Here is a 27319-nt window from a genome sequence, read left to right as displayed (position 1 = left end):
GATACACATTGTAAATCACATGATAATATGGGTAACGGGTAACTGTACTGTGAATAATCACTTTCAAACATTCACTTAATCACACCAAACTGTAACCAAAACTACATGATAATTCAGTAAAATACGATGTACGTTAAATAAATTCAACTATTACAAACAATTTGTCGTTAGGTCTTGCTAGGAAACTCTTTATTTATGAACCAGGCTTAGTTAACAGGTTTTTAAATAAAAAGATAAAATTCCTGCTTTGCTCTGGATGTCCTGCAGTCTGTGGTTAAACTTTAAAACTATTTCAAACTACGTCAATATGTTTAGTTGTAAACAAAGGGTATTGAGTTTGATGGTTTGGTCTAATGTCAACAGATAGTGCCACCGTTCCCAAACTTTAGCCCTTAACTGTACTTAAGTGATGCCCTTTCTTAATATTCTGAGACGTATTTGCACATCTACGTGAAAATACCTTTAATTTGACACCTCAAACGTTAAAATCCGTCAAGCCTTTATCGAGTTATGACTGTGAAAAGAAAACTGCTTGCGTATTAATATATAGATTTTGTATTAATATATAGACTAGTATCCCTCGTCATTCCTACGAATTCGACTTTGATACCTCAGTAATTATTGTAAGATGAGAAAAGTTCAAATTGAAGTTCAAAGTGAATTTGTTATTAAAAGTAAGTAAGTTTGCATGTTTTACTGACAACGTTTCCCGGAATAGATATTTGTAGTGATTTTGTTTTAAAGATACTGTGTTAGGGAAAATCAATCAAATAAACATGAATCTAAATTGCAGTTTAATACATGTCAAAAGTACTTCCATACCTGTTAGGGTTGTGTTGTTTGTTGTTGTGTGTTTTATGTGTTAGGTACAAAACGCTTGTCAACAAATTGGCATCGATCCTTGGTTGCCTCCTGGAACATTTGCTCGAAATGTTTCTGGAATTCTTTTGAATCAACAACCGTTTGGATTGCTCCACTGAGATACTTCTTACGACTATCACGTTGGCCTTCAATAGGGTGTTCTGCAAGTACGGCTGACGGATCAAAAGTTGTCTTGGTATATTCACTTATTTCACTCTCATTCCAGAGGAGATTGCATATTACATTCCCCGAATCTTCTAGCATCTCGAACTTGAGCCGTCTCATATTAATTTGTAAGTCAAAGTCTGCCAATTTATTTCGTTTACGAAACAGTGCCAATGATGAACAGCAATCTAATTCCAGCATTGAAGTTGCCGTTTTACTCGACATGTGGAATGAGTTTACGTGCAAACCAGTTTTGAATCTAAGTCCATTCAAGATAAACTTATTATCTTCTTTGTCCCAGTCAGGTCCTGAGATTGACAAAGACCATCCATTAACGCACCCACAAGCTTCTGTGGGTTCAATGATTCCGGGCTCGGAGAGCGTTTTTGAGTATTGGAATGTACCTGAGGTACTCTTCTTGTACGTTGCCGAAAGTAAGCTTCTTTTCACATTTTCAAACGTTTCATCTAGTGAAGTGTCAGCGGTCACTACCTGTAGAAAAACAAACAATGTTAACACTAGAAAAACTAACATGTTCACCTCTACCTCGCCCTAATACAAAAACTCAGTATTTCAGCGGACTATCCAACAGAGCACACGGTTAGTATTGCAAAATTTGAACTACCCAACTGTGCGAGGTATGTTTTAATGGTTCACACCTGTTTGATCTGTTAAGCAATTTTTACCTATAATTCGTTCAAATTAACATAAGCTGCCTGGGTGCATTTTAGTTGGTTTCAAAACATGTTTTCAAGAAAGAAAACTAAAATGCAACTCCCTATTACTTTTAAAATATATTTAGATCCACACCATAAAGACTGAAGGGATATTTATCTACCTCAATTATGTTTCAATTATTAAAAGTTGCCTCTTTAAAATCAATTTTCGTAAACCGTTTCGTTTCGCCGGTCTTGTTTTACAGATTTACTGTTATTAAACATCCAACTAAAGGATCAGCTGTTGGATTACAATTCATATTCAAACCGTTACAAAGAAAGTTGGATCGTTAAATGTGAACTCTAGAAATACAGTAGTTTAAAACCAAGGGGGGACGAAACCCGTGCGGAAATTATCTTTTTCGTTACCATTCGCAGGTGCGCTGGTTTATGAACTTTAAAATGACACCTACATAATTAAAGTCGGTTAAGTAGAAAGGAAAAAAGGGGTGTTACAGAAAAAATCATTAAAATTGATAGGGGTGAAACATTGTATGTATGTACATTTAAACATTTTCAAGCTGATTTTGTTGTTAAATACTAAAGCTATAAGGACAATCTAACTATCTATATCTTATCTTACTAATATTATAAATGTGAAAGTTTGTGTGTTTGTTTGTTTGAATTCAATCACCCATTAAATACTGGTCGGATTGGGCTGAAATTTGGTATGATGATAGCTCACGTTCCCGATTAACATGTAGACATATTCTTATATCAAAAATACTTTCGGGCTCTGTCCCAGTGGCTCTGAAATTTCACATGTTAACCTTAAGAGTTTCATATTTAAAAGAAACTAGTGGCTTGTAGGGGCAATAGCCCCTATATGTATATTCTAGTAACTATTTTGTATAAATTACATGTATTAGTCTCATGGGTTACCCTTCCTTGAATTATTGTTTAACATTTGTGTATGTTAACACTGGTTTTTTCAAATAAATGCCAACTTTTTTGAAGGTTTGGTCTTGCACTTTATTTACAATAACAGTGAAAGCTATTTGCAATGGGCATTGAATCCTTGTAAACTTAAACGGCATATTAGGATCTGTAGATATTAGTTTAATTTTTGGCACAAAAAATATGTTCCCTTTGCCTACTCCAGTAATTACCGTACTTCTATCTTTACACTTATTTCAGACATACCTACACAACCAATCGTACTTCAATAAATCCAGACCCTTAAATTTGGGAAAAAGTTTATTTCAGCTTTATAAATAGTACACATATCATAGTAATGATATTACATATTACCATATGCTTTAAATAAAGTTAAACCACATGTTTTAAAGTAAACAAAGCAGACATGACCTAGATTCCCATGCTATTTAAATGTGAATTATTTTATTCCGTAGCAACCTTTTGGTGAATAATTAAGAAAAATGAATAATTTTCCCCAAAATTTCATGCTCAGACCTTTAAAATGAGACCTCTCCCAGCTTTCTACAGCCTCCCGTTTGCTCACAATTTCATTGTAAAATTTTGGGCTTACAGAATTAGATATATAGATTAAAGAATTTAGTCAGCTGCTTCAAGTAGGCCTACACAAGTTGGTTCTATGATATTATTCAATAGCATTATAAAGTTATAAAGTTTACCAACAGGATGCAGCACTATTAACTTTTTTGAATTACTGACAACAGCTAATTTGAACCAAGCAGCAACAAAAAGCTGTGATACACAATGAGAAATTTACTTTTTTCTATTGTTTAGGTGCAGTGGTAGAACATTATAGCTAGATGAGATATACTATAGTATACCGTAAATTAATAGAACAATTTTTTTTTTAACCGTGTCCTCTCCCATTGCAAACTCAAAGCACGAGTATAACTGCCATAATAATTTTATGCTTATACGCTAACCCCGTACGAAGAGGGTTATTGGGATCCTTCTGATCCCAATAACTATAATCAACAAATAACAATAATTGAATCGACAAATACTAGTAGAGAACTTCCCAATCATACCATGCCTCCTGTATTGATGGAACGTCAACGATAAAATAGGTTACATGCATTTTCGTCGTCCATCAACCGTTTATATTACTAGTTTCACAATTTCATTTCTCCAATTTAAATAGTTATTTAACTAGTGAGCGAAGTGGCACTTTTTACTCGCGTTACACATTATGTTTTCCTACAGTTACTATAAAGCATATAAATAATTAGTCTTTCACACACTATACACTACGTAAACGTTGAACGAAATGGGGAAACACTGCACCAGCTGATCGTAGTCGTAGTGTTGCCAACTTATTTTCAAGCGTACACGTATTACGTTCCAAATAAAAGCACACCGTTTTGTATTGTTTGGTTGGAATACTGGAGTGCGGCAAAAAAATGAGTATGGCAAAAGTAAGTAAATGCAGCAATTAGCTACTTCATCAGTACAAGGAAGCCCACTTTGTCAGGTAACCACAGGGAAATCTAATTTCTAAATCACGTGTAACGAATAACATTTAAAACAATTATCAAACATTTGTTAACCTACAATTAAATACAGAGATATTTGACATGTTTATTACACAAAAAGAGGCCATGCATAACCAACGGTCATGTAAAAAATCATATTAAATTTCAAGAGCCAATCAAAGATGAGCAATTAGCTTTACTGCCTTTGAACAGAACAGCTGGTCCAAATAACTAAATATTTGATTACAGAATGATGGTCAACAGTTCTACTGTCGGGATCCAATCCGAGGCGCTACCGTACTGTAATATTTACAGCAAACTACCAAACTGCTTTACCGCATCTGTTCTGGTACCAACTTACTCTCGTCACATACAATATTTAGTAATAATGTAGAGCATGTGTTTGCGTTCTGGTAAAGTCAGCTTGTAGAAAACACGTGTTAAACTTATGGAAAATGCAAATTAAGCTATTCAAAATTAAAATTAAAATACAATGTTCCAATAAAGATCGATACACAGTTACGGCACCTCGCAGTTCTGTCACACCAGTCACGTCATAGTCAAAATAATTATTCTTTAATAGATAATATTATATTGCGAAATCTACACTCATCCAGCGCATGACTTTAAGTCGCTAAGTCGGCGTCCGTCAGTCAATTTCAGATTTATTCACCGATATTTTTTCCGAACACCGTCAAATTTAAACCTACCATTAGGTATCAAATATACCTTACCGTTGAGTCCAAAGAAATCTGAAATTGACTGACGGACGCCGACTGAGCGACTATCCAAATACTGCAAGTGGACTTCATTTACGTGAACTAGACGTACCATTAATGCAGACTTTGAATATGTACTGCAAATAGGAATTCCAATGTAAACCAAAAATACAATTGATTTTGGATACTGCAAGTACACATTCCATTGACATGAACAAGACGCACCATTGACTTTGGATACTGCAAATAGGTAATCGACATTTGTGAATCAAATGAACCATTGACTTAGGATACTGCGAGTAGACAATTAATTTACGATAACAAAATGGGCCATTGACTTTGGATAATGCAAGTAGACATTTAATTTATGAGAACCAGATGAAACATAGTCTTTGGTTCCTGCAAGTAAACAATTCATTTACGTGAACCAGACTTATAATTTGACTTTGGACTTTAAATACTGCAAATATGCATTCCATTTATGTGAACTAAACCTATGTTGACATTGGATACAACAAGTATATATCTAAATTACGAGAAATAGATGTAGCATTGACTTTAGAAAAGGATTGGATTAATATGGTAGCTCCGCTCAATATTGCAAGCAACAACTGCATTGTACACCTAGTTTATTGCTTGCTTTGGCACCTCCATTGGTCAGAAGAGGGCTTGAAAATTTAAAAAGATCATATAGAGTATGATCACTGAATAACACTATTATATTTACTTATTACTTTTTGTTATTGATTTTCCCCTATGGAGACAGTAAAGTGGTATTCATTCATAATTTGTAACCTAAGTAATGTAGATATTACAACTAATGTCTACCTTCCACTTCCAGGCTGCGATAGTAGCCCTTAACCAATTACAGTACCAATTTACCCCTGTACGTTAAATTGAATAAGGCGAACTCCTAAAAGGAAACCCATGTACCCTCTTACCTGATCCATGAAGTTAACTGGTTTGCAAGTCAACCTCTTTACAATACTAAGAGTTAATCAACAGTATCAGCATTCTGATTGATTTTCTCGATTTTCAATTCAATCCTTTTTAATAACATTAGGTTTAACGAGTACCTAGGTTTGCTGCTACAGAGAGGGTAACAAAGTTTTTATAGTAAAACATTAATAGCTTAGTATAAAATAAATAGCTTCTGCCACGTTTGATCAAAATATATACATAAACAAGCAAACAACAACAGTTTACTTATCCTCCATAAGAATAACATGGGAATTTTAAATTTACATCTATTTGAATTTTATCCGTAACCAATAATCATTTAAAAAAACTTCAATATTATTTGTTTTCAAGCTCTTCAAAATGGTCCAGAGATAAATTGGTAAATTTTATGTTTTCGGGGTATATGTTATGTATATGAGAAAAAAATATTTTTACCCCATAAATCCCACAATAAAACCCCGTTCCCATCGTCCGATCATGCTGATTCGCGAACTCGTCTGAATAAACGTAGCTTTACACGTTGTACCAAATTTCATGGAAATCGGATCAATTTTGCTCGAGTTATCGTGCATATATATGAATGTGAACGGACTGCGTTTTTGGCCTCTAGGGACATCAAAACGAAAAAGATAATCGGTCTCGGGTCAAGGTCTTACCATGAGACCAACTGTAATAGCTTAATTCCCTATGTGGGAAATTCGCTTAAAGGTAAACAATAAACGTTAGGTAGTACAACGGGAAATGACGAAATCATAACCATCGTTTCTCTACAGTGTCAACAAATGGGATTCGTGGTAATAAAATCAAACCAATGTTCAGTGTAGGGGTATTTGTCCACCCCCTCCACACCCCCCACAACCACCACCAACCCCCTACAAACATCTCACCACCTACTCAGCCTCTTGTATGTTCCAACAATCTAACCATATAAAGGCGCCCAAACCAAGCCTATCTGCAATCAAAATGTATTTATCGCAAGCAGTTAGGGTTCTACCATTGACTATTATAGTTCTACTGAACACTGCATCATCCAAATAGCGTTTAGAGCACGGGACTTTTGCCTAGAGGCCGCAGGATCGAATCCGGCCAATCAAAAATAGAATTTAGCTTAGTGATTGACCATTGTCCAGTGCTTCGGAAACCATACTTTGTATGAATAAGGTGTGGGTCGTAGATGTTTATCTTAAAAAAAAGGTCTGTCATGTTAGGTTAGGCTAGGCTATGTTAGGTTAGTTTAGGTAAAGTTAGGTTAGGTTAGGAGAACTTTCTCTATAAAGAGTAAAATAACTTATCTAAAAGCCATAACAGTAAATAATTATTGACTGAAAGTTTTGCTTCACTCAGATACAGTAGCAGATTGTCAAACATGGCTCATTCTAAACTTATATTTTAGTAGAAACTATGTTTCTTCACGCCATATTTCACGTTGTTTGAATATTTAATAACAAGTTGTGATTGATTCTGAATGATTTTTTAAGGTAATTTTGTCCCAAACAAAATTAGTAAAATATTCAGATTAGTTCTCTGAAAATGTCTGCTTGTGATTTCACATCTCCAACTACGATATTGATGATAAATAATTGTTTGAATGCAACGTTTAAAAGGAGGTTAAATAAATTAATTCTTATCGTTCTACAGTAAACAGACAATTTATAAGTCCTATAAAAGACCGCAAAGTGAATTAGATTTTTTAATTAGCTCTGAATTAGTTTTCCTGGTATTTTAGCAGTTTCTTTGGAAATATAGTAACTTAATACATAAAAAAACTTCAAAAGCAAACGTTAGGAGGAATTATTTTATCCTAATTTTGTGTATCGCTAATTTGACAGAAAACAACAGTTATTTTCCTACAGCCACCCGACAAAGTGGGCTTTCTTGCACTGATTATAGTACTGAAAGTTGCTAATTGCTGCATTCACTTACTTTGCCGCACAGTTTTTACTCTGTCTTTGTCGCACACCAGTAACACAAAACACAGAATTAGTCTTTCAAACACTGTACAACAGGTTTTTAGGTTAGGTTAAATCCAAACATTGAACGAAATGGGATGGGAAACGTTGCACCAGCTGATCGTATTCGTAGTATCTTTAATTGTTGCCAACTCATTTTCACGTATTACGTGCATAATAAAAGCGCGCTTTTTTTGTGTTGTTTGTTTGGAATACTGGCGTGTGGCAAAAAAAAAAACAAAAAAAAACGGTGTGGCAAAAGTAAGTAGATGCAGCAATTAGCAACTTTCTGAGCTATAATCAGTGCAAGGAAGTCAACTTTGTCAGGTAACTGTGGGAAAAATCAGTTTCCTCTAGGATCAGTTTTGGGAACATTCAATACTTCGGAGGACGACTGTAACGATTTGATTGCCTAAATACCCGATTACATTGGCTACTAGCAGACAAGCATTTGTGTGTAAATGCCGCGTAGGGCTGGGCTAGCGGCACGAAGGGAGGGCGGGCCATGCTATTGTCTTTTCTGAATTTTCATATCTCGATCAGGAACAGGTAAACCGCTTACGTATGAGCCAACGATCCGAAACGAAAGAAAATAGTGCGCACGTTTATAAAACATACTTGGTTTATACTTTAATCAAAACAAACGCGAAATAATTAAGTTTCTTAAAGCCCCTAGAAGAATTAGTAGGCTACCAAAATAATTTGGAAAGGTAATACTGCAGTCTAAAGTTATACTAGAAACTGATTAATGAAAAAATATTCATAATAACACATATTTTTGCTTGATTTTATTCATACTGAATATCTTCATGGGTTTCAAAGAAAATAATCGTATTTTTACATAACTTATTAAAACATGAAATATGTAGTAGTCTGTTGGAATTCCAGTCAATCGAATACTTAACTGTGTTTATTTAATTTAGGAAACCTTGGTTGGTTCGCGTCTCGGACTTCGGTGTGGGAGGGACGGGTTCAATTCCCGAAACATACAAAAAAACGTTATTCTCACATCACGTTGGCCTCACGTAAAATGCCACCGGCGTAGAAAAAAAGAGCAAAAAGTAGTTTGAAAATTATTAAATGAAATCGTACTCTACAAACCGGACATGAAGGTATATATAATGTCTCTACTAGCTTTGACTATTAATACAACAAATTTCTGTATCCAATAGTCAATGTTACTAGCTAATTTGAAATGGTTATAATAAAGGAGTATGTTAAATAACAGATCCTTGTATGAGTTGTTAACATATTATTTAGAATCCTAAATTATATTCAACTAAAAAAAATGAAGTCTATACTCCAACAAAAAAATAATATTATATTAAGCACTGAACTATTTATTTTACCATTCTAACATAACACGAGACTTGAAGGAATATTTAGTTTAACCCAAATACTCGGCGTATCAATTTAATTGCATAAAACGTAATTAATTTCCTGCGAAGGCAAGGGGAGATGATATAATATCCTGTTCCTCAACTGTCTTAATTTGTCATTTAAATTAAAGCCCCACAACAATCTCACAGGGTAATTTAATGACTCTAATAACTTAGTTGGCGAGATTAAAAAACAACCTTAAGTTAATAATTATACCTTAAAATATTATCTTAAAGATATATGCACAATTATGGTACATCTCAATTCTTGAAACTAAAAATATATAATGCGTAATCTACCCAAGTATAACTATAGATTCTTGTTGTGTAGTAGCTAAACTCTATAATTTACATTGGGGAACGAGCTGGTCTGGTAGACCCTGAGGTCCTGGGTTCATATCCCGCCAATCACCATCTAAGGGTCTGAAGTAATGTAGTAATTAACTCATGGAATGTATAGCGCTCTTTAAACAAATTGATTCAAGAATATAAGAAATTTTCAAAATTGTTGCCATTGATACTTGACCTATACAAAGGCGTCAAAAATGAATTGTTTGAATAAGTACCTAAAATCCATACGTTATTAAAGAGGTTGTCGATGGCAAATAATTGCTTCCTTTTATACATGCTAAACAAAAAAAGTTTCTAAATTTATTTTGTGGTAAAGGATGCAGTAATCGGTGCTTGCGTGCAGTGATGCTGTAACACTATTCTGATGTTCAGTAGGCTTTTCACTAGTTGTCAACCATACTCAGCGCCTGGCACAACCATATTGATCCGGTTGTTCTGTTGTAAAATACATTTTATCCATTCTTTTACTAAACGTCATATAGTAAACTGAAGCAAGGTTTTCACATTTAGAATGGCATGTTTAAAGTATTCAATGTAAGAGACGGGAAGTACAGTGCGTTTCAAAATGAAAGAGCAGACTTGTTTATTTCTTCAAACCTATTGCATTGGAAAGAGTAAAGAATTAAATGTCACATTAGCGTTTCGCCACTTTTTATTAGTTTCTGACACTTTAATAATTTTGTTAGAAAAATTACAATTCAAAGAAAAGTCATTTTATGTTTTGGAAGTTTTAAAATTTGAATCATTGATTTAAGTGTAACGAAAATGTAAGAGAACAAAATGTTGGATGGTAAAATAATAACAGGCAATCAGCTGATACAACAATGAAACTCGTTACAGTATCTGGATGGTCTGCCACATGAATCATGCAACGACGATTAAAAAGTTCCACATAATAAAACACATAAAATCTCCTCTTTCATTTTTAAGATGTTTAAACTGTCCATAGATGTTTCGAACAATAAAATTCGGTCTGTAAAACTCGAATTTAGAGCGAGGAATAGCGATCAGCTGATTTTACTCTCTAAATTATTTTACTTTCCTCGTTCTCAATTAGTTCTCCATTTACACACTACGCACGCTAGTGTTTTACGGTTTATTTTAATGATTTAAATCAGCTGTTTTCATTGTTGCACAATCCAAACGTATACAGACGTATGTATTAGTTTGTTTTGATGTGATTTAGCATAGTGCGTTATTTAAATTGATCAAAATGTCTAACATTCTTCCATTCTTGATGATTTGATAGAAAAAGCTTTAATGGTTAGTAAAAACCTTCCACCAGAGAAATCACGGGGAAAATATGAAGAGGCATAAGTTTACTCGGTTAATCAAATGCCATTTAAATTTTAAATAGGGAATAAATCTGAAATTATTTAAGTGAAATTCCACTCAGGCAAATGGAAATGTGTTTAGTCTACAGGTTTGCTGCGGAGGGGGAAGTAATAAACTAATCAATTCATTAAAGTACTAGACTTGTGTAATTTACCTAAACAGTACCTAACGCCAAATATTATTGCTAAAACAACACACAAATTCGCGACCTCGACATAAAAAACTCTATCTAGAGTTTGTAGTCAAAATTTACGTAGTAAATAGGTTTTTATACTTCTTCTCATAGCATGGCTAATGTGAATGAATGAATGTCTTAAACCAAACTTGGATCATTCACTGAAGAAACCTATTATTGGAGCAGTTTCAAAGGACAAAGTTCACTTCCAAGCGGGATATGATTAGAGTAATGTTCATCTAAGGATTATGGTCCCAAGTCATGCGATGAAAATCAATGGCTAAATCTGTCAAACATTCCTAGTTTCCTGCTTGAAGCTCAAACTACAGATTTTTTGTGTTTTGTCATATGATCATATGGGGTTGTAATATGGAGGTTATATTGTTTTGTTTTATAAAACCTTTAGGATCATCAAATACTTGTAATTTATTGATGTTATAGCCTCCTGAAAAAAATGTAAGCTGTGTAGTATAATTTTCATTATTTCTGGATTTTTATGTTGGAATCACCCTATAAATCCATTTGTTACTTTTTAAAGACATTGATTTGTATGTTAACAGTATACAGAGGGTCCTGTAGGTAAACAGCCAAATTGTAGGAATTGGTTTTTGTGGGTCAGAATAAAAAATTAATGAAATTTCCCCTAAAATCCTTTGTTGACCAGATATCTGCCATTTAGTTTTCTACATAAACAACCGATTTTTATGTAAGTTTGTACCTATGTATAATAAAGTATAAAAGAGGCCTATGTTAGGGAAAGAACTAAATTCTTCCTAATTGATAAATAATTTAAAATTGTTGCCGTAATAATTTTTATAACTTTAATTATGAAATAAATAGAGTAATGTGAATTATGAACTTTTACGAATTATGAAATTTTATTTGGAAATGTTGGATACATTTTTATTTAGTATTTAAGATTTGCTTTCAGGTACCAGTTAAATAAGATGAACAACAAATATATGATCATTCTATTTAGGTACCTTAATTATTTCCCTCGACGTCAACGACCAGATCTTGCTGAATAGACAGTCAAAAATACAAAAAAAAATTATAAATGAAGGCAAAATAAAGCTAAGCTAGGGATGGACGAGACTGGATTTTAAGTTCGAGACGAGATTCCTTTTTCTCATCATAATTTGAGACAAGATTATGTATCTCATTACCATCGGGAATTATTCGTTTAACATACAGTAAAACCCATTATATCCAGTGTAGACGGGAAGGGTCATAACGCATAAATGAATAACCGATTTTTTAGATGTTCACAGTTGAAAAACGCATTCAGAAAGTCTCTGCAATACCCGCAATACAGAAGCGCGTTGATGTGGCGTTTCTTATATGAAGGCGTTCTATTTTCATTTTTTATCTCGTCTCGAAAAAATCTTAGAGAAATTCAATCTCGCTCGAACTAAAGAGATTATTTAATCACGGAAATTTCTCGAAAACTCTAGACCCCTCCATCCCTAAAGCTACCCAAAGCGTGCCTCATTTTATTTTTCTCAAAAAATTAATTTTTGATTCTTTGTTTTCTTTATAGCACTTTTGATAAAACTATTCCTCAAAGTTTGGTTGTTTACTTTTAGGACACCTGTATGTTTAAACCATAGACAAAAATATTTCATTCTTTTTGTCTATGGTTTAAATGCAGGATAAAATTGTATTTGAAAGTTAACCTTAAATAAAAGGGGGATTCCCAAGCACTGAGTGGAAAGCAGCATCCCCTGAGCCCCTCTCTTCTTGTTATAAGTACCTTATTTAAATAGGGTTTTTGGAAATCCAAGAATAAACACACTGAACAATAATAATAGTTGATGTAGGTAGTTTTAACATTCTCTAAAATATGAACAGTCAATATAAGAAACAATTGAGGAATCTTGTAATTCCAGACGCTAAAACAACTCTAGATAGTAAATATGAGAATTCCAGAATGACATTAAAACATATTTCAGTAATAAAAGTCATTGTAAAATGTTAGAACAAAACTGTATACCGGTATTTATTATGATAGAAAAATGTAAACATAGACATTCAACAGATGTTTTAGATAATTGTTCATAAATTATAAGCCAGGTATAATTGAAATATATTACAGTCTTCCCCTCTAAAAAGAGAACAACAGGTCGAAGTCTTGGTGTGGAAACTCATAACTGATACTTGTGTGGTGTAGGCAATTGGCTTTAGTAGTTTTTTTTTTTTTTTTTTTTTTTCTGGAGCAGGTGTATAGCTTAATAGCTTACTGGAGTCGTTGAATAGTAGAAGGTTTTGTCTGGAACTGGAGTAGAGTATTGAAAATTAACAGGAGCGGGAGTTAAAAACTGAACAGGAGGGAAATCAACTAGGGGTCGTAGAATTGACATGGTCGATTAGTAACCGTTGGATACTGCTGTTGGAGCTGGAATGGAATACTTGTAGCTCACTGTCGGGGCGGAAGGAGTTAAGTACACACTGGGTGGAGGTAAGTATTCATAGCTAACTGCAGGCACTGTTTTTGAATACTTGAGAGTCTTCAGTGGAGTTGGAGTAGAATTTTCAAAGTGGGGTGTAGTCATGTACTGGACTGGTTTCAGCGGTGTTTTGAGAAATTTCGGCACTACAGGTTTCACAGCTGGGTAAGAGTACTCGTAGAAGACAGCTGAGGCGGGTGGTGTGTAAGTTACTGGTCTCAATGGCATTTCGTAGGTTATTAGTTGAACTGGAACTGCAGAGTAGCCGTATTTCACAGGTTTGACAGAGGGTGGTGGAGGTGGCAAAGAGCAAGTTACAGCAGGCTTCAATGGTGGAGGAGCTAGGGTGGAAGTGGATAGTTGAGAATCTAAGGGAATTTTCAGTTGTTGCAACCAATCTCGACCTAGTAATGGATTAATAATGTTATCCACAACAAACAAGTTCAGGTTTGTAGATTTGTTGTTGTACCATACCTCAACTTTGGCGACACCCAGAGGTTTAAAGATTTCACCGGTAACTGTTTTAAGTGTAGTCGATGTTGGCTGAAGAGTTCTGTTGGGGCAAACTTTTTGAAGGTCTTTGTTATTGATTATAGTTACTGGACTCCCAGTGTCGATTTCAAAGGTAAGCTTACCATTTTCAATGTTCAGTGTTGTCGTGAATTTTTCCGTTGGTGAAGTAGTGGGCGCAATACGGACAGGAACAATTCTTCCAATAGAAAACTCATCATGTTCTATGTCTTCTTGAATTATGGTATTTACCTTGCGATGATTTGATCTTGTTAAGGTTGATATGCAAACTTTAGAGATATGTCCAGGCTTATGGCATAAACTACAAAATAAGGTGTTAATGTCCCTGTCGCACGATTTTGCCAAGTGGTTACTCTCACCACAACGCACACATAGTCCTGCAATTCCTAGGCGCTCATACAAGTTCTTTGGATTGTTTTGACTTTGTTTTGTTGATCTGCTATCACAATCATAGTTTTTTGTACGAAAAACTCTAGAAACTTTATTTATCAAATTAGTTTCATGAAATGATTTGCAACCCTTTTTTGATGCTTCAAGAGTCAGAGCCTGTTCATACGCACCTTCAAAAGTCAATTCTGGATGCTGAAGAATTTTTTCACTGATTGCTTCGTCTCGTAATCCTCGAATGAATTGTGCACGTAAAAACAAATCGACCACTGAAGATTAACAAGAAGGGCAGTTGAAATTGCATGTGAATGTAAGTCTTCTTAGTGCAGCTACAAACTCAGATATGGACTCTGTCGGACATTGAACACGTGATAGAAAATTATGTTGTTGCACAAAAACATTGGGTTTTGGACATAAATGTTTTTCAGCTATTTTAATCAATTTGTCGTAGCTTTTGTTTGATGGTAGGTCTGGAGATACAAGACTACCTAGTAGCTGATAGTGTTTTGGTCCAATACAATTAATCAATATTCTTGCTTTGATTTGTTGTACTTCATCTTCGTTTCCTGTAATGTTTTTCAAATGAAAGTAATTTTCAAGTCGTTGTCTATATGAATTGAAATCTTCAAGATTTTCATCAAATGAATCGAAATTAAATGATGTGATTCCGTTCTGGGGTGTTGAAGGTTTTGGATTCTGTGCATGGGTTTGTACTATGATTTCATTAAACTTGTTCAAAAGCATAGCCTGTTGTTGAACAAACGTTGATAAAATTGTTGAAAGGTCTTCAGTCATGATAGTATGTTAATTTCAATGTTTATCCTGTAGAAAAGTGTATGAGTCATTAAAAATCCCCTCCTCGTCGCCACTAAAACATATTTCAGTAATAAAAGTCATTGTAAAATGGTAGAACAAAACTGTATACCGGTATTTATTATGATAGAAAAATGTAAACATAGACATTCAACAGATGTTTTAGATAATTGTTCATAAATTATAAGCCAGGTATAATTGAAATATATTACAGACATTGACACTTCTCAGTACATTAAACATAGGTGAGGGACGAGTACGGTATTCAATAAAAAGTTAAAAGTTACTGCTAATTGGTGCCATTGCCAGAACCATTTATTAACAAATAATTCTCCAGTAATAATTTTTTGGGTAGACCTGACAAGGATCAAGAATGAGTTTGATCTGAGGAGAGGTTTGAAGAGCTTCCACGCAAAAGGGGGGAATTTAAAATGTTAGTGCAAAATAATTAGCCCAGTGGTCAAAAAGAGCTGGGTTTAAGCCTTCAAAATACTACTGACTTCTCTGGGGGACATTTTGTTATTTTCTTCCAGGGTAACACCATAGATAAAAGGAGTAGACAGAACTTTTATCTACGGTAACACTATCTACTCAGCTTCATTTGTACTTTCTCTCCTTATACCATAGTTACCGTATGGTATGGATAAAATATTGTTTTAGTCTACATTTTCGAGTTTGACTTTTAAGTGGATATATATTCGTTTTGGTCCCCCCTGAACACAAAAAAGTTTTCGAAGTGATGTCTGTGTGTGTATGTATGTCTGTGAGTGTCTGTATGTGTGGGTGTGTACAGATCTACAGACCACACCTGTGATCCAATTTTGATGAAATTTGGTATGTAGATACTAATCCACGGTATCTTCAGGTGTTTTCACCACTTTCATTGAATTTTTGATTTTTAATGGTGATTTTTCATTGAAACTTGATAAAATAACGGAAAAACAGAGTTTTCTCAAAAATTGCTCACACGGTTTTGATAAACATGTAGTATATTATGGCCCTTTAAATTCTGAACAAAATGGTACAACCCCCAAATCCGGTAAAAATTACAGTTTAAAAGTTATTGCAACTTTTGTGATTTTCCCTTTATCAAAGTTACTACCACCACCGTTTTAGGTTGTTGAGAAGCTATTGGGAGAATGTATGTCAAATTGCTGATACAGTTTATTTTTCTTTAGAATATAAGAACAATTTAAACGTAGGCTATAATGTTATGTTTATTGTGATATCAATCAATAATGTCGGGTTTCAGGTGGGCGACAAGAAGTGATGACAACGGGGCCCAGCTCAGAAGCGACATGTTGAGGGCAAGGCATGGGAAACTGCCTTTCCACATGTGCCAAAAGGTAACAGGTTCAAAACCTAACAAGGCATAATCCATACCGCACACTAAACATACAAGATGTTTTTATAAAATATAATATGTTGGTGAATAATAATGTGTAGTTAAAAATAGCCTAATGCGGGAATTTGTTTAGAGAAAAGGATCACAAGTTATTCAAAATCATAATTACATAGCATAAAAACGTACTAGTATATAAACTTTCTATCTATATTAGTTTTAAAAGGAAAATTAGTGTAAATCTTTTCTAAAATTTAAAATTTAAAGCATGCAATGATGAATCTTTTAGAGTGATACTTCCACTGATGATGGAAACTTATACAAAGGCTTTCTACTTTTGATACAATAACACATCAGCTGTAAAATAATTACAGCTGATTGTAATTTGAATCGATATACAATAATAAGGGGTTTCTTTGATACAACCCTTTTCCAGCCGTCCTACTTATATTAACCAATTTTCACAACTAAGCTAACATAATCTTGAAAAGGTAATATTGCATATTGTACTTATTTTGTCTTGGCAACATGTTTTGGACCATATTAAACCTCGTAACCAATAATGCAAGCCAGATATTCCAAAATGAAAAAAAAACCATAACCATCTAAATATCTAATATATAAAATTCTCGTGTCACAGTGTTTGTCTGCAAACTCCTCCGGAACGACTTCACCGATCGTTATGAAATTTGGTGTGTAAATTCTGTAGGTATGCGAATCGGACGTAAACTATTTCCCGTTTCGAAATTCTTAAAAGGGCTCCGCCCCAGTGGCTCTGGAGTTTCCCATGTTAACCTTATGAGAAATGGAATTAATGAATCTTAACAGCTGTTTCAATTCAACAAGTTGGTTCTGTTCTATGATGTTCAATAGCATTAAAGTTACAAGGATTACCAACAGGGTGCAGCACTATTTTTTTTTAATTTATGACAACAGCTAATTTCCAACCAAAAGGTGAGTGAGCGTAGCGAACGAACTTCAACCTGGAGGCGAGTTAGCGTAGCGAACGAGCTAACCTGAAGGCAAGTGAGCGCAGCGAACGAGCTCCAACTTAAAGGTGAGTGAGCGTAGCGAACGAGCTCCAACCCAAAGGTGAGTGAGCGTAGCGAACGAACTTCAACCTGGAGGCGAGTTAGCGTAGCGAACGAGCTAACCTGAAGGCAAGTGAGCGCAGCGAACGAGCTCCAACCTAAAGGTGAGTGAGCGTAGCGAACGAGCTCCAACCCAAAGGTGAGTGAGCGTAGCGAACGAACTTCAACCAGGACGTGATTGAGCGATGCGAACGAGATCATCTTGAAAATTAAACGTAACGGTACTTTTTTTCCATCGGTCTGTCTTAGGGGAAACCTATAACTTAGGCGATACGAAGTTCGCCGGGTCAGCTAGTATCTTTATAAAAGAGGAAGTTTGTATATATTTGAACGTTATGGACTCCGAAACCACTCGACGGATTGTAATGAAACTTTCAGGCATTATTAATTATTATTCAAGAATGGTTTGTGTGAAGTTTGGTGCAGATCCGTCAAAAGGGCTCCGCCCCAGTGGCTCTGAAGTTTCCCATGTTAACCTTATGAGTACTCACATTTAAATGGAATTAAAGAATCTCAACAGCTGTTTCAACTAACAATTTGATTCTGTTAAATAGCAATAAAAAGTTAATAGGTTTACCAACAGGGTGCAGCACTATATATATTTTTTAATTTATGAGAACAGCTAATTTGTACCAAGCAAAAACAAAAAGCTGTGATACATGGAATGGATGGATTATTTACAGTTATGTTTATGTAGCCAGTTATTACTAATAATAAATTAATGAGAGTCTATCTACATACAGCAGATCTAGGGAACATAATAATTGTCTCTTCCTCAACTTGACCCGGCTAGTAGACAATAAAGGCACAATAGCAATTAGTAATTAGGTTAACTAGAAGCAAGAAGTAGGGCTATCATACTTGGCTAAGTGGGTTTTGCTTATGTTTGGTACATTTAGTAAACATCTAACTCGATCTCATCATAACTAACTATGCTTCTTATTACACTGTAAGTTCCAAAGTACAGTAAATCATTTAAAGTAAACTTCTAAAATCACCCTAACCATTTCAACTAAAGGTTATTAAATTTAGTACCTGGTACATGAAACTATTTTTTAACCCTTTACAAAAAAAGTTGTTACCATATCGCAAAATTGTAACTTACAATATATCAAAATGTAAAGACATTTCAAAAAACATGTTTCTTTGATAAGTGAATGTTATTTTTTGAAACCTCAATAACAAGTCACCCTTGATAACTAGTGTAATTTTCAAACACCTTCCCTTGATTTTATACTACCCCTAATATCATTATATAGCTTGTAAAGCTCATTACAGTAATTTAAATCTTTCAATCCATATGAAATCCATAAGATAGGGATTTTTGTATCATACCACTTATTATTGAATGTTGTGACATTAGTTGTTGTGTTCCAGTTCAGAAACATCGCAGGGAGCTACTGCACAGACTGGGGAAGTGATCGAGCTGAATACAACAGAGGTTCAGGTAAGTCTACAAGTTGGCAGAGTAAAGAAAAATTGTATATCACTTGTCGAGGAAAATCTTTAATACAGAATGTCTCCTAGTGTAAGACCTAAGACTAAGAGGTTATGTTGATTTCTTAAATTGATGGATCTAGCTAACTTGGACTTTGTCCTACTATAAAAGTCATTTCAAGTTAGCAATTTCATTTAAGAGGGTTGCTATGGTCACTTAAGCATCTAAGATTAATGGGTAGCATGATTCAGTGAGAATAATAAACAGCCGTATTCTTTTATGGGTCTTAATAATTCCAACACAAAGTAGATTCAAATAAAGATTTATTGGTATAAACATTTCATTCATCACCATGAATGTGACCTCATTCTGGAAAAAGCGGAAGAGAGTAGAAATAATACTTCTACTTAGCATAGAATAGCAGTTACATAAAATAGTAATATCATATAGGTACACATGTACATAACAAACAGTTTGAACTTTGTTTGGACTGCTATCTGGTCGGTTTATGTATTTAAGACTATTTATTTAAAATACTTAAAACTATTTAATTAAATAACTTACGTCATCAATCCATAAATTGCTGTGGAGTACGCGTTTCAACCATCAGGTCATCCTCAGCTCCACTGTCACTAGGTTGAATTTGCTTCTATGTTGCATTATAGCAACATAGAAGCAAATTCAACCTAGTGACAGTGGAGCTGAGGATGACCTGATGGTTGAAACGCGTACTCCACAGCAATTTATGGATTGATGACGTAAGTTATTTAATTATTTGATAACTCAATCCGTTGTGCTACAATCTCAACATTATTAAAACTATTTGACTACAAGATTTAACAATGATTTTGTTTTTATTAGTTGTGCAACAACTTTTAGACATCCTACTATAATTTGTTTTCTTGGGCTATCTGCAGAGAAAAAAAAACACCCTGAAATATCAAACTGCCATTGATTATTGTGATTTTTAAAACCCAAACTCTAGGACATTACTCCCATGCCTAGTCTTCCCCACTGCCAGATTGAAAATGTAAAATTTCCAAATCAAAATAAGTCCTTTGAAAAAATCACATTCTTTATTTTCGATTCAATATTGGGTAGGCACATCAGAAAAAGTTAGAAATTTTTAGTAGTATTTGATGTACCCTGCTTACACATTTTTTGTGAATTCGGTATGCTTAGAGATTATTTGTGTATGCACACCTCTAGATTCCTCCTTAAATAAACCTGTAGCTGTTTCATTTAACATATTATACAACTTATTTGAGTTATTTCGTGTTAAACTGAATATATAGCTCATCGGTCAAAAAATGACATTATAAAACATACCTATTAGTGACTTAAGCTATGAAAAGCAAAAGGCTAAATGGTGTCTTAATCTGTTTTTGAAATGAAAACAAAAGTGAAGTCGGAGAACAAAAGGTGTGCAATAACAAGAGCTTACCCCCCCCCCCCTCCTCGGTCTGCTACCCCTCTTACCCCTTTCACCCCTTCCCACAGTGTGAACCAGACATGTATTATTGGGACAATCCTCCTGGGTTTATATACAATCCTTGTCTCATTTTTGTCTCATGTTTTTGCCACAGTCTCAGGAGAATGGTACATTCTTAGATTCGAGAAATGTGAGAGTAAACTTTATTTTCCTACAAATAATTGAGTTAACATGGTGGTACTATACAAGATACAAGTAGTTCTCTCAGAAATATTTATTTAAAGGCTATTTTTTTTTTTTAGAAACTCTTTATTGTTTCAATATGATATATACAATAGGTAATTGTGTAACTAGTGTACGAAGTGGCACTTTGCACTCGCGTTACACACATTATAATTTGCCTACAGTTACTATAATGCATATAAATAATTACTCTTTCAAACACTATACCTACAACACGTTTTTAGATTAGGTTAAATCCAGCGTTGGACGACACTAGATGATCGTGGTCGTAGTATCTTTAAGTGTTCAACTTATTTTCAATCGTGCACGTTAGTGCCTAATAAAAGCATACTGTTTTGTGTTGTTTGGTTGGAATACTGGAGTGAAAAAATGAGTGCAGCATTTAGTTACTTTGCGTGCTATAATCAGTGCAAAGAAGCCCACCTGGTCAGGTAACTGTAGGAAAATGTAATTTAACAACTGAGTATACACCAAAGCGGAAATTGAATTTTATGCTTTTTGGTAAACAACAGTATATGCCTCTCTGGCACCTACAATAAAATAAAACATTACATTTATACATTATTTAACTCATAACCTACTTATTATTTTAGACAAGCAGCAGCTATTATTGACCATAAACCATTCAATCGCTATTGCTCACACAACTGTGTGTTAGACAGACAGTAAAGTGGTGCTCATAAGGCTTGATTCAAGCATCAATCAATGTAGGGCTGGCATTACAGGGACATGAATCATCCCCTTGTCTCTCTAAATTTCAGCTAACTTTTTATAGGTTAAAATGTTTTGATTATTTTCATACTTACATTCTTAAAAAGATTCACCTACTGGCTGCAATAGTTATTATTGTGGTTAACTATAATAGTTATTGTGAATAAAGGTTTCTCAGCATGTGCTTTAAACGTTTAAAAACTAATTTAATAACAGAAGAGTTTCATGTTACTTATTTGTGTAAGTTACTTTAATTTAAAATTGATGTTTTATTTCCTCGGTCAAGGCAAAACGTTGCCTTGCCTTGATGCATTTTAAATTATGCAAAAACTATATTATACATTTGAGTATATCTCTGTGTTTGTAGCTGTATTGTTCTTTCATAAAGATATTAGGTTCTTAATTATGTGTCTCTCTTTTCTATAGTTGGAAATAACAAATTCTGAATAGAAATAAATAGCATTGAATATCCAAGCAGGGTATTGTAATGGATTAAAGGAGTAACAGTCTCCTCCCAGTGTCTACTCATTTAATCTATAGTAGTGTACAATTCAAACAGATACTGTATAACTGGTTAAATATAAACAGAAACAGCATTCCCTCTAAAATTAAGATAGAAAAAAACTTGCTTGTGGGATGACCTTGTGCTTCCAGCTAAAGTGTTGTGAAAATATACTTGTAATGAGTAAGGAAGAGCCCAAGCAGAGAGCACTGTACGTAAATTTCTATCGCACAAGGCACGGGGTCTTCCTCCTCCGTGGGCGTTGTAATACAGAGGGACTTTGTCCTAGACACCAGTGACTAGTGCTTGTCACCACTTAAGTGTACCATTGTTTCCGCTGTACCTTACTTCTCTGTGCTATAAAGTTTTAACCTACAACCATCACATGTTTCTGAGGCATCTTGTTGTACAGGTGGTGGGGGAAGACAAGGTGCGGGAGTTGGTTCAGCAGGAGTTGCGAGCTCTTCAACATCAGATATCTCACAGCCAGGCAGTGCTAGCTAAACTTGTGAGTAAATAGTAAATATAACTACTCCCACCACAGCAAACCTGTAGACTAAGCAAAGTTTCATTTCCCTGATTTCATTTTCATTATATTTTCCTAAAATTTAAAATTTATTCCCTACCTATTTAAATATAGGTTTCATGAGTACTTAAGTTTGCTGCGGCAGGGAAACTAATAAAGATTAATAAAATTAAACGTCAATAGCTTAGTATGAATTTGCCAAATTAGATCAAAACTAGGAGACCATAGCATCAATTACTGCCCTTCACCTCTGTTGTAATTTAGCCTTCCATTCCCTATGCTGTGCACCATTTCTAACTCTCCTTCGTAGTGCTGTCTTCCCCTATTACACAACAGATTTCAACACTGCACTAGCATTTTTCTAACCTAAAAACATAACACTAAAATCAATAAACAAACAAATTTTTACATCAGTTGGTATATTTAAAACAGCTTATAGAAACACTGTAGCAGTACTTCCATTAGGAAATATCTGCATCTTTGACGGCCTGTGGGGCAGAGCAGGTGTAATTTTTGACACTACTGATATTTTCCCCACCGTCCTTGGACCTTAAACTTTAAAATGAATCCTCAACAGCCATGCTACCTTTTTCCTAGCTCGAGATATTTCATGGGGACCGATTCGCTTACGGAATTAAATATACAGAAGATATCCATATCTAACTACAACATTTTACTTATTCACTGTAAAAATTACATGGGGATTATAATTTTCGGTTCAGTGGGCATACAATTTCATTTACTTCTTTTTGTAATCTTAACTAATCGAAAGCTTAATTAATCAGTTTACTAAATTAATTTTTAAGCTCTAAAAAAATGTTTGGTAAGCAATTGCAAAAATTTATGTTTTGAAGCTCAATAATCAATGGGGAAACTAATTTTTACCACATAAAAACCCATTTCACATTGTCCAATCATGCTGGGTCACAACCTGTGAAAACCTAGGTTTACAAGTTTGGACAAAATTTCATCCATATTGGATGATTTTTACTCGAGTTATCGTACTAACAGACACATGTAAAACCCACATGAATTTGAACGGATGATGTTTTTGCTTGGAGATATAAAAATGAAAAAGTAAATCCATCCCTGATCTACGTCTTACTATGAGACCTACATTAATAGCTTATTCCCTGTATGGGAATTTCCCGAATTTCATTAAAAAACTGTGGTAAGTTCTATTAGTTACCCACCAATTCGAAACATTTAAATATGCAAGAAATAACAAATGCTACAAAAAAAAAATCAAGTAGACACAAAATAAGAAATTTTATAAACCTATTGACATCAGACACACAGTTCATCATTTGAATACCAGCAGTTTAATCGGCATGAGATGGAAGGAACAGATTTCTAGCAGTAGTTTAGATTTTAGCAATAGATATCAGCAAACTGACAATTATTGCATTGTAGAACAGAGTACAGGGAAGATATAATAAACACAGAGCAAGATGATTAGATTATCCACTAAACAGTTCAACTCCCAAATTGAGCAAAGTGATCTACAATCTGCTTAATTAAACTTATGTTTAGGGACAACTTTGGTGATAAGAATGGTAAATTATTGACTATATTTTGTGTTCCTGTTTTCAGCATTTCAGATTCTCTGATGAGATAATAAGTGATACTACCTCAGACCTCGCAAAGGTTCACCGGACCACTCAAACTTCCAACCCTGATAACCTACCAAAGTAAGTATGACTTGGCTTCACCAATCTGACCTAAGACAACATATTATTACTGTACTTAATATTTTTGTATAACTTAACTGAAGATAGATTATGATGTCTATTGTAATACTTGTATTCCTACTTAATACCAAAAGATCTTGAATATTAATTGTTATCATAGTTTATCAGTATCATCTTCTATAGACAATAAACAATATTCTTTATATTCTTATTTATTGAGAACAGTACAGCTTCATAGGATATTTACAGGTGGTTTGTCGAGGACTAAAACCGATTATTTTGAAGTCAGGTTTGGATGAATTCTTTTTCAGCGTAGAAGGGTCTTTCCAGGAGCCAGTTTATGATATTTTTCTTGAAAGTGGGTGAATTATTTCGTTGTTTTAAGTTCTTCTGGAAGGAGGTTGAAGTATTTAGCTCCTTTAAAGGGTTAGTGTCTTCCAGTGATAATGATATTATTGATATTCACACAGCTAAAGTGATCACATTTTCTCATTTTAATTTCAAGTCAAAAAAAAATGCATGGAGAATCATTCATCTACTCACAGTAGCTTGAGTTTTGTTACATAATTATAAATACTAGGGGTCGTCCAGTGGTTGAAAACTCGACCAAAAATATGTAATGTACAGACTGTTCTATTTTGACACCACGCTGTAAATAAAACATGTGATTGGAATTTCTTCCGTTTGTTTTGATTTTCTGTTTATATTTCGTTGTAATTTCATCGCCAGCATGGCAACCCATAAGCCCATGATATTTTTTTAACTTTACTTTTTATTTTACTTTTATTTTACTTTATTTTTTTTACTATTTTTAAACTTTTTTAAATTCTTTTTTAGCTTATTTTTGAGCCTATTTTAATTTACAAAGGGGTTCTGCACATCTACAGGAAAATATCTTTCTATCAGTAAGTGTAGATTTCCCCTGAGAAAAAAGGTTTTCAAGAAACATGCTTGCCTATTAATATATAGGGTTGCCCCCAATTCACCCTAATTTCACCCTAAATAAGCTAAAAAGTTTTTTACTCTTACTATAAATTTTATTGTATATTAACAAACTTTTGTAACCAAACCTTTAGTTAAATCTCTCAAAACAATAAGATACTAACAATTTCAGACAATATTTCCCTGTCAAACAAGGTCATTAATGAATATTTAATAACCCTTTAGAAGGGATGGCTGCCGAGTTGCTCGGAGGGAGAATGTAAGGAGCTGTAAATGGTGGCTCGCCTGTAGCACTCTTACGCTGCTTGCTCGTTAGTACAGACCCTCACGAGCAGTGCTGACTAAACAGCGAGCATCTCAGTAGCCATATTGCTTAAAATCCTCTAAACCATATATACGATGAATACCACACTGTTCATAGTATTCTATGTTTTGCTTGGTATTACCATACTTTGGAAAAATAACTTTTAAACTTTAAAGATCAGTTTAAAATAAAAGTTTAAATATTTGTATGCTTTTGGACATTTAAAAATCATATAGTGCTTGATGTCTTTTTAATATTAACAAAGTGTCTTTATAAATGTAGATGGTATCTTAGATCAGGATCAGACACATAATGATCAAGTCCATGTTAAATTTGCCTGAACTAATTACAAATTTTAAATACCCCCGCCGCAGTAAACCTGCATACTAACCAAATTTCCCTTTGCATAGTTTTCACTCAAATGTTTCCTTGGTCAGATCTATTCCCTATTTAACTAGCAATAGATTTAATGAGTACTTAGGGTTTTTTGCTAAAGGGGAGGTTACAGAGTATTTTTTTTACAATGTTAAGCTCAGTATGCAATAAATGAATTTGCCCAATTACATCAAAATATAAGCAAACTACAACAGTTTAATTATCGTCCAAATAACATGGGGATTTTAAATATTTTTTTTTTTAATTTTCTTTGCAATCATAGACAAACAACAAAGTTTCAATATATTAAGCTATTTTTTGTTTTTTTACCTAACCCGCCATGTTAAACTTCCCTATCCCAAGCGAGATGTATACAACTTCCTTACTTCTCGAGTGATGTAAAGTATCAAAAACTCACTCGGTGATGTAATGAAACCCATTTAAATAACATTGAGTGATTAACTTAAAAAATATACCTCTATGGAGCCAACGACGTTCAACGCTAGAAATCAGATGTGCTCTTGAATTTTATTGTTATGTTTTGAAGAATTTTCCTAACCTAGCTTTTGTTTGTAAATGAATGTTACTGTTAGAAGATGAGTGAAATGGATAATATTGTTCGTCCTCCTGTATATTGTCGGGTCAGGTAAAATCTTGTACGTTACACGTTACGCAAGAGCGTGTTTACATCACTTAGGTAAATTATGCAACTCGCTTCCGCTCGTTGCACAACCTTCACCTGCGTGATGTAAAAACGCTCTTACTACACTTGTAAGGTAAATAGCTATAAGCTGTACAAAATGGTTTGGATATAAATTGCAAAATCTTATATTTTTGGGGTCAAAATAGTGGAAATTTCTCCCACAAAACCCCATATGAATAGTATAATCATGCTGGTTTGCAAACTTGACAAATGTAATTTTACACATTTTTACCAAATTGTATCATGAATTTTACTTGAGTTACTGTGGTTACAGACACTTCACTTGCAAGTAAAAGGGGCATACGCAGGCTTATCATATAAATAGTCTACATACACAATATTTGAGGTGTTGATCAATCTGTATTTTCCTCTCAAGCTGGAATTGTCCTCTAGACCTCAGTTGAGTCTGGAATTTTTCAAAACTTTATAAGGATTGCTAAAAATTAAGAATATAGAATTCAAATCTCAGCCTGCAAGGAACAATGAGATAAATCAGGATTTTTATGTAATCAAAATTAAAACTATGTAATTGCCACTTTAGTGAAAAATTTAAACACATTACACAAAACTTTACCTGTCCTTAATTTAATAACAAATATTTTCAAGGATGCCACTAATTTACTGTTTTCCTTCTACTCTCTTAAAAACAATTGATTGAACTTTTCTAACTACATTACAACAGACTTAAACAAAAGTTTACTAATTAACATAAAGCCTCTGTAAGATTTGAGTCTCAGTTGGTTGTTTTTCAATGACAAAATGGAAAAGTTTATCACCATCCCTCATCCTTTTTTGTCTTTGGGGGAAAAAATGCAATGACAAT

At 34.1% G+C, this 27319-nt stretch overlaps 1 protein-coding gene across 8 annotated transcripts in view; it reads left to right on the top strand.

Moving 5' to 3' along the window:
- LOC128988701 (uncharacterized) overlaps positions 1-27319 on the top strand; it is a 146822-nt gene that overhangs the window by 20853 nt on the left and 98650 nt on the right. For all 8 annotated transcript variants that reach the window (XR_008490414.1, XR_008490415.1, XM_054410258.1 and 5 more), the window contains exons 2-5: positions 16449-16542; positions 19007-19076; positions 22368-22463; positions 24075-24172. Coding sequence is in view for 6 of the 8 variants with exons in the window: in XM_054410258.1 (XP_054266233.1) it covers positions 16511-16542; positions 19007-19076; positions 22368-22463; positions 24075-24172 (296 nt within the window). In the remaining 2 variants the exon portion in view is untranslated. The remainder of the gene's footprint in view (positions 1-16448; positions 16543-19006; positions 19077-22367; positions 22464-24074; positions 24173-27319) is intronic.

This window comes from Macrosteles quadrilineatus, unplaced genomic scaffold (assembly GCF_028750875.1).
Source record: "Macrosteles quadrilineatus isolate MER2022 unplaced genomic scaffold, UCM_ALF_1.0 Scaffold_3__2_contigs__length_128488019, whole genome shotgun sequence".
Classification (NCBI taxonomy): domain Eukaryota; kingdom Metazoa; phylum Arthropoda; class Insecta; order Hemiptera; family Cicadellidae; genus Macrosteles; species Macrosteles quadrilineatus.
Note: the sequence above shows the minus strand (reverse complement) of the source record. Positions and strands in the feature narration are given on the sequence as shown.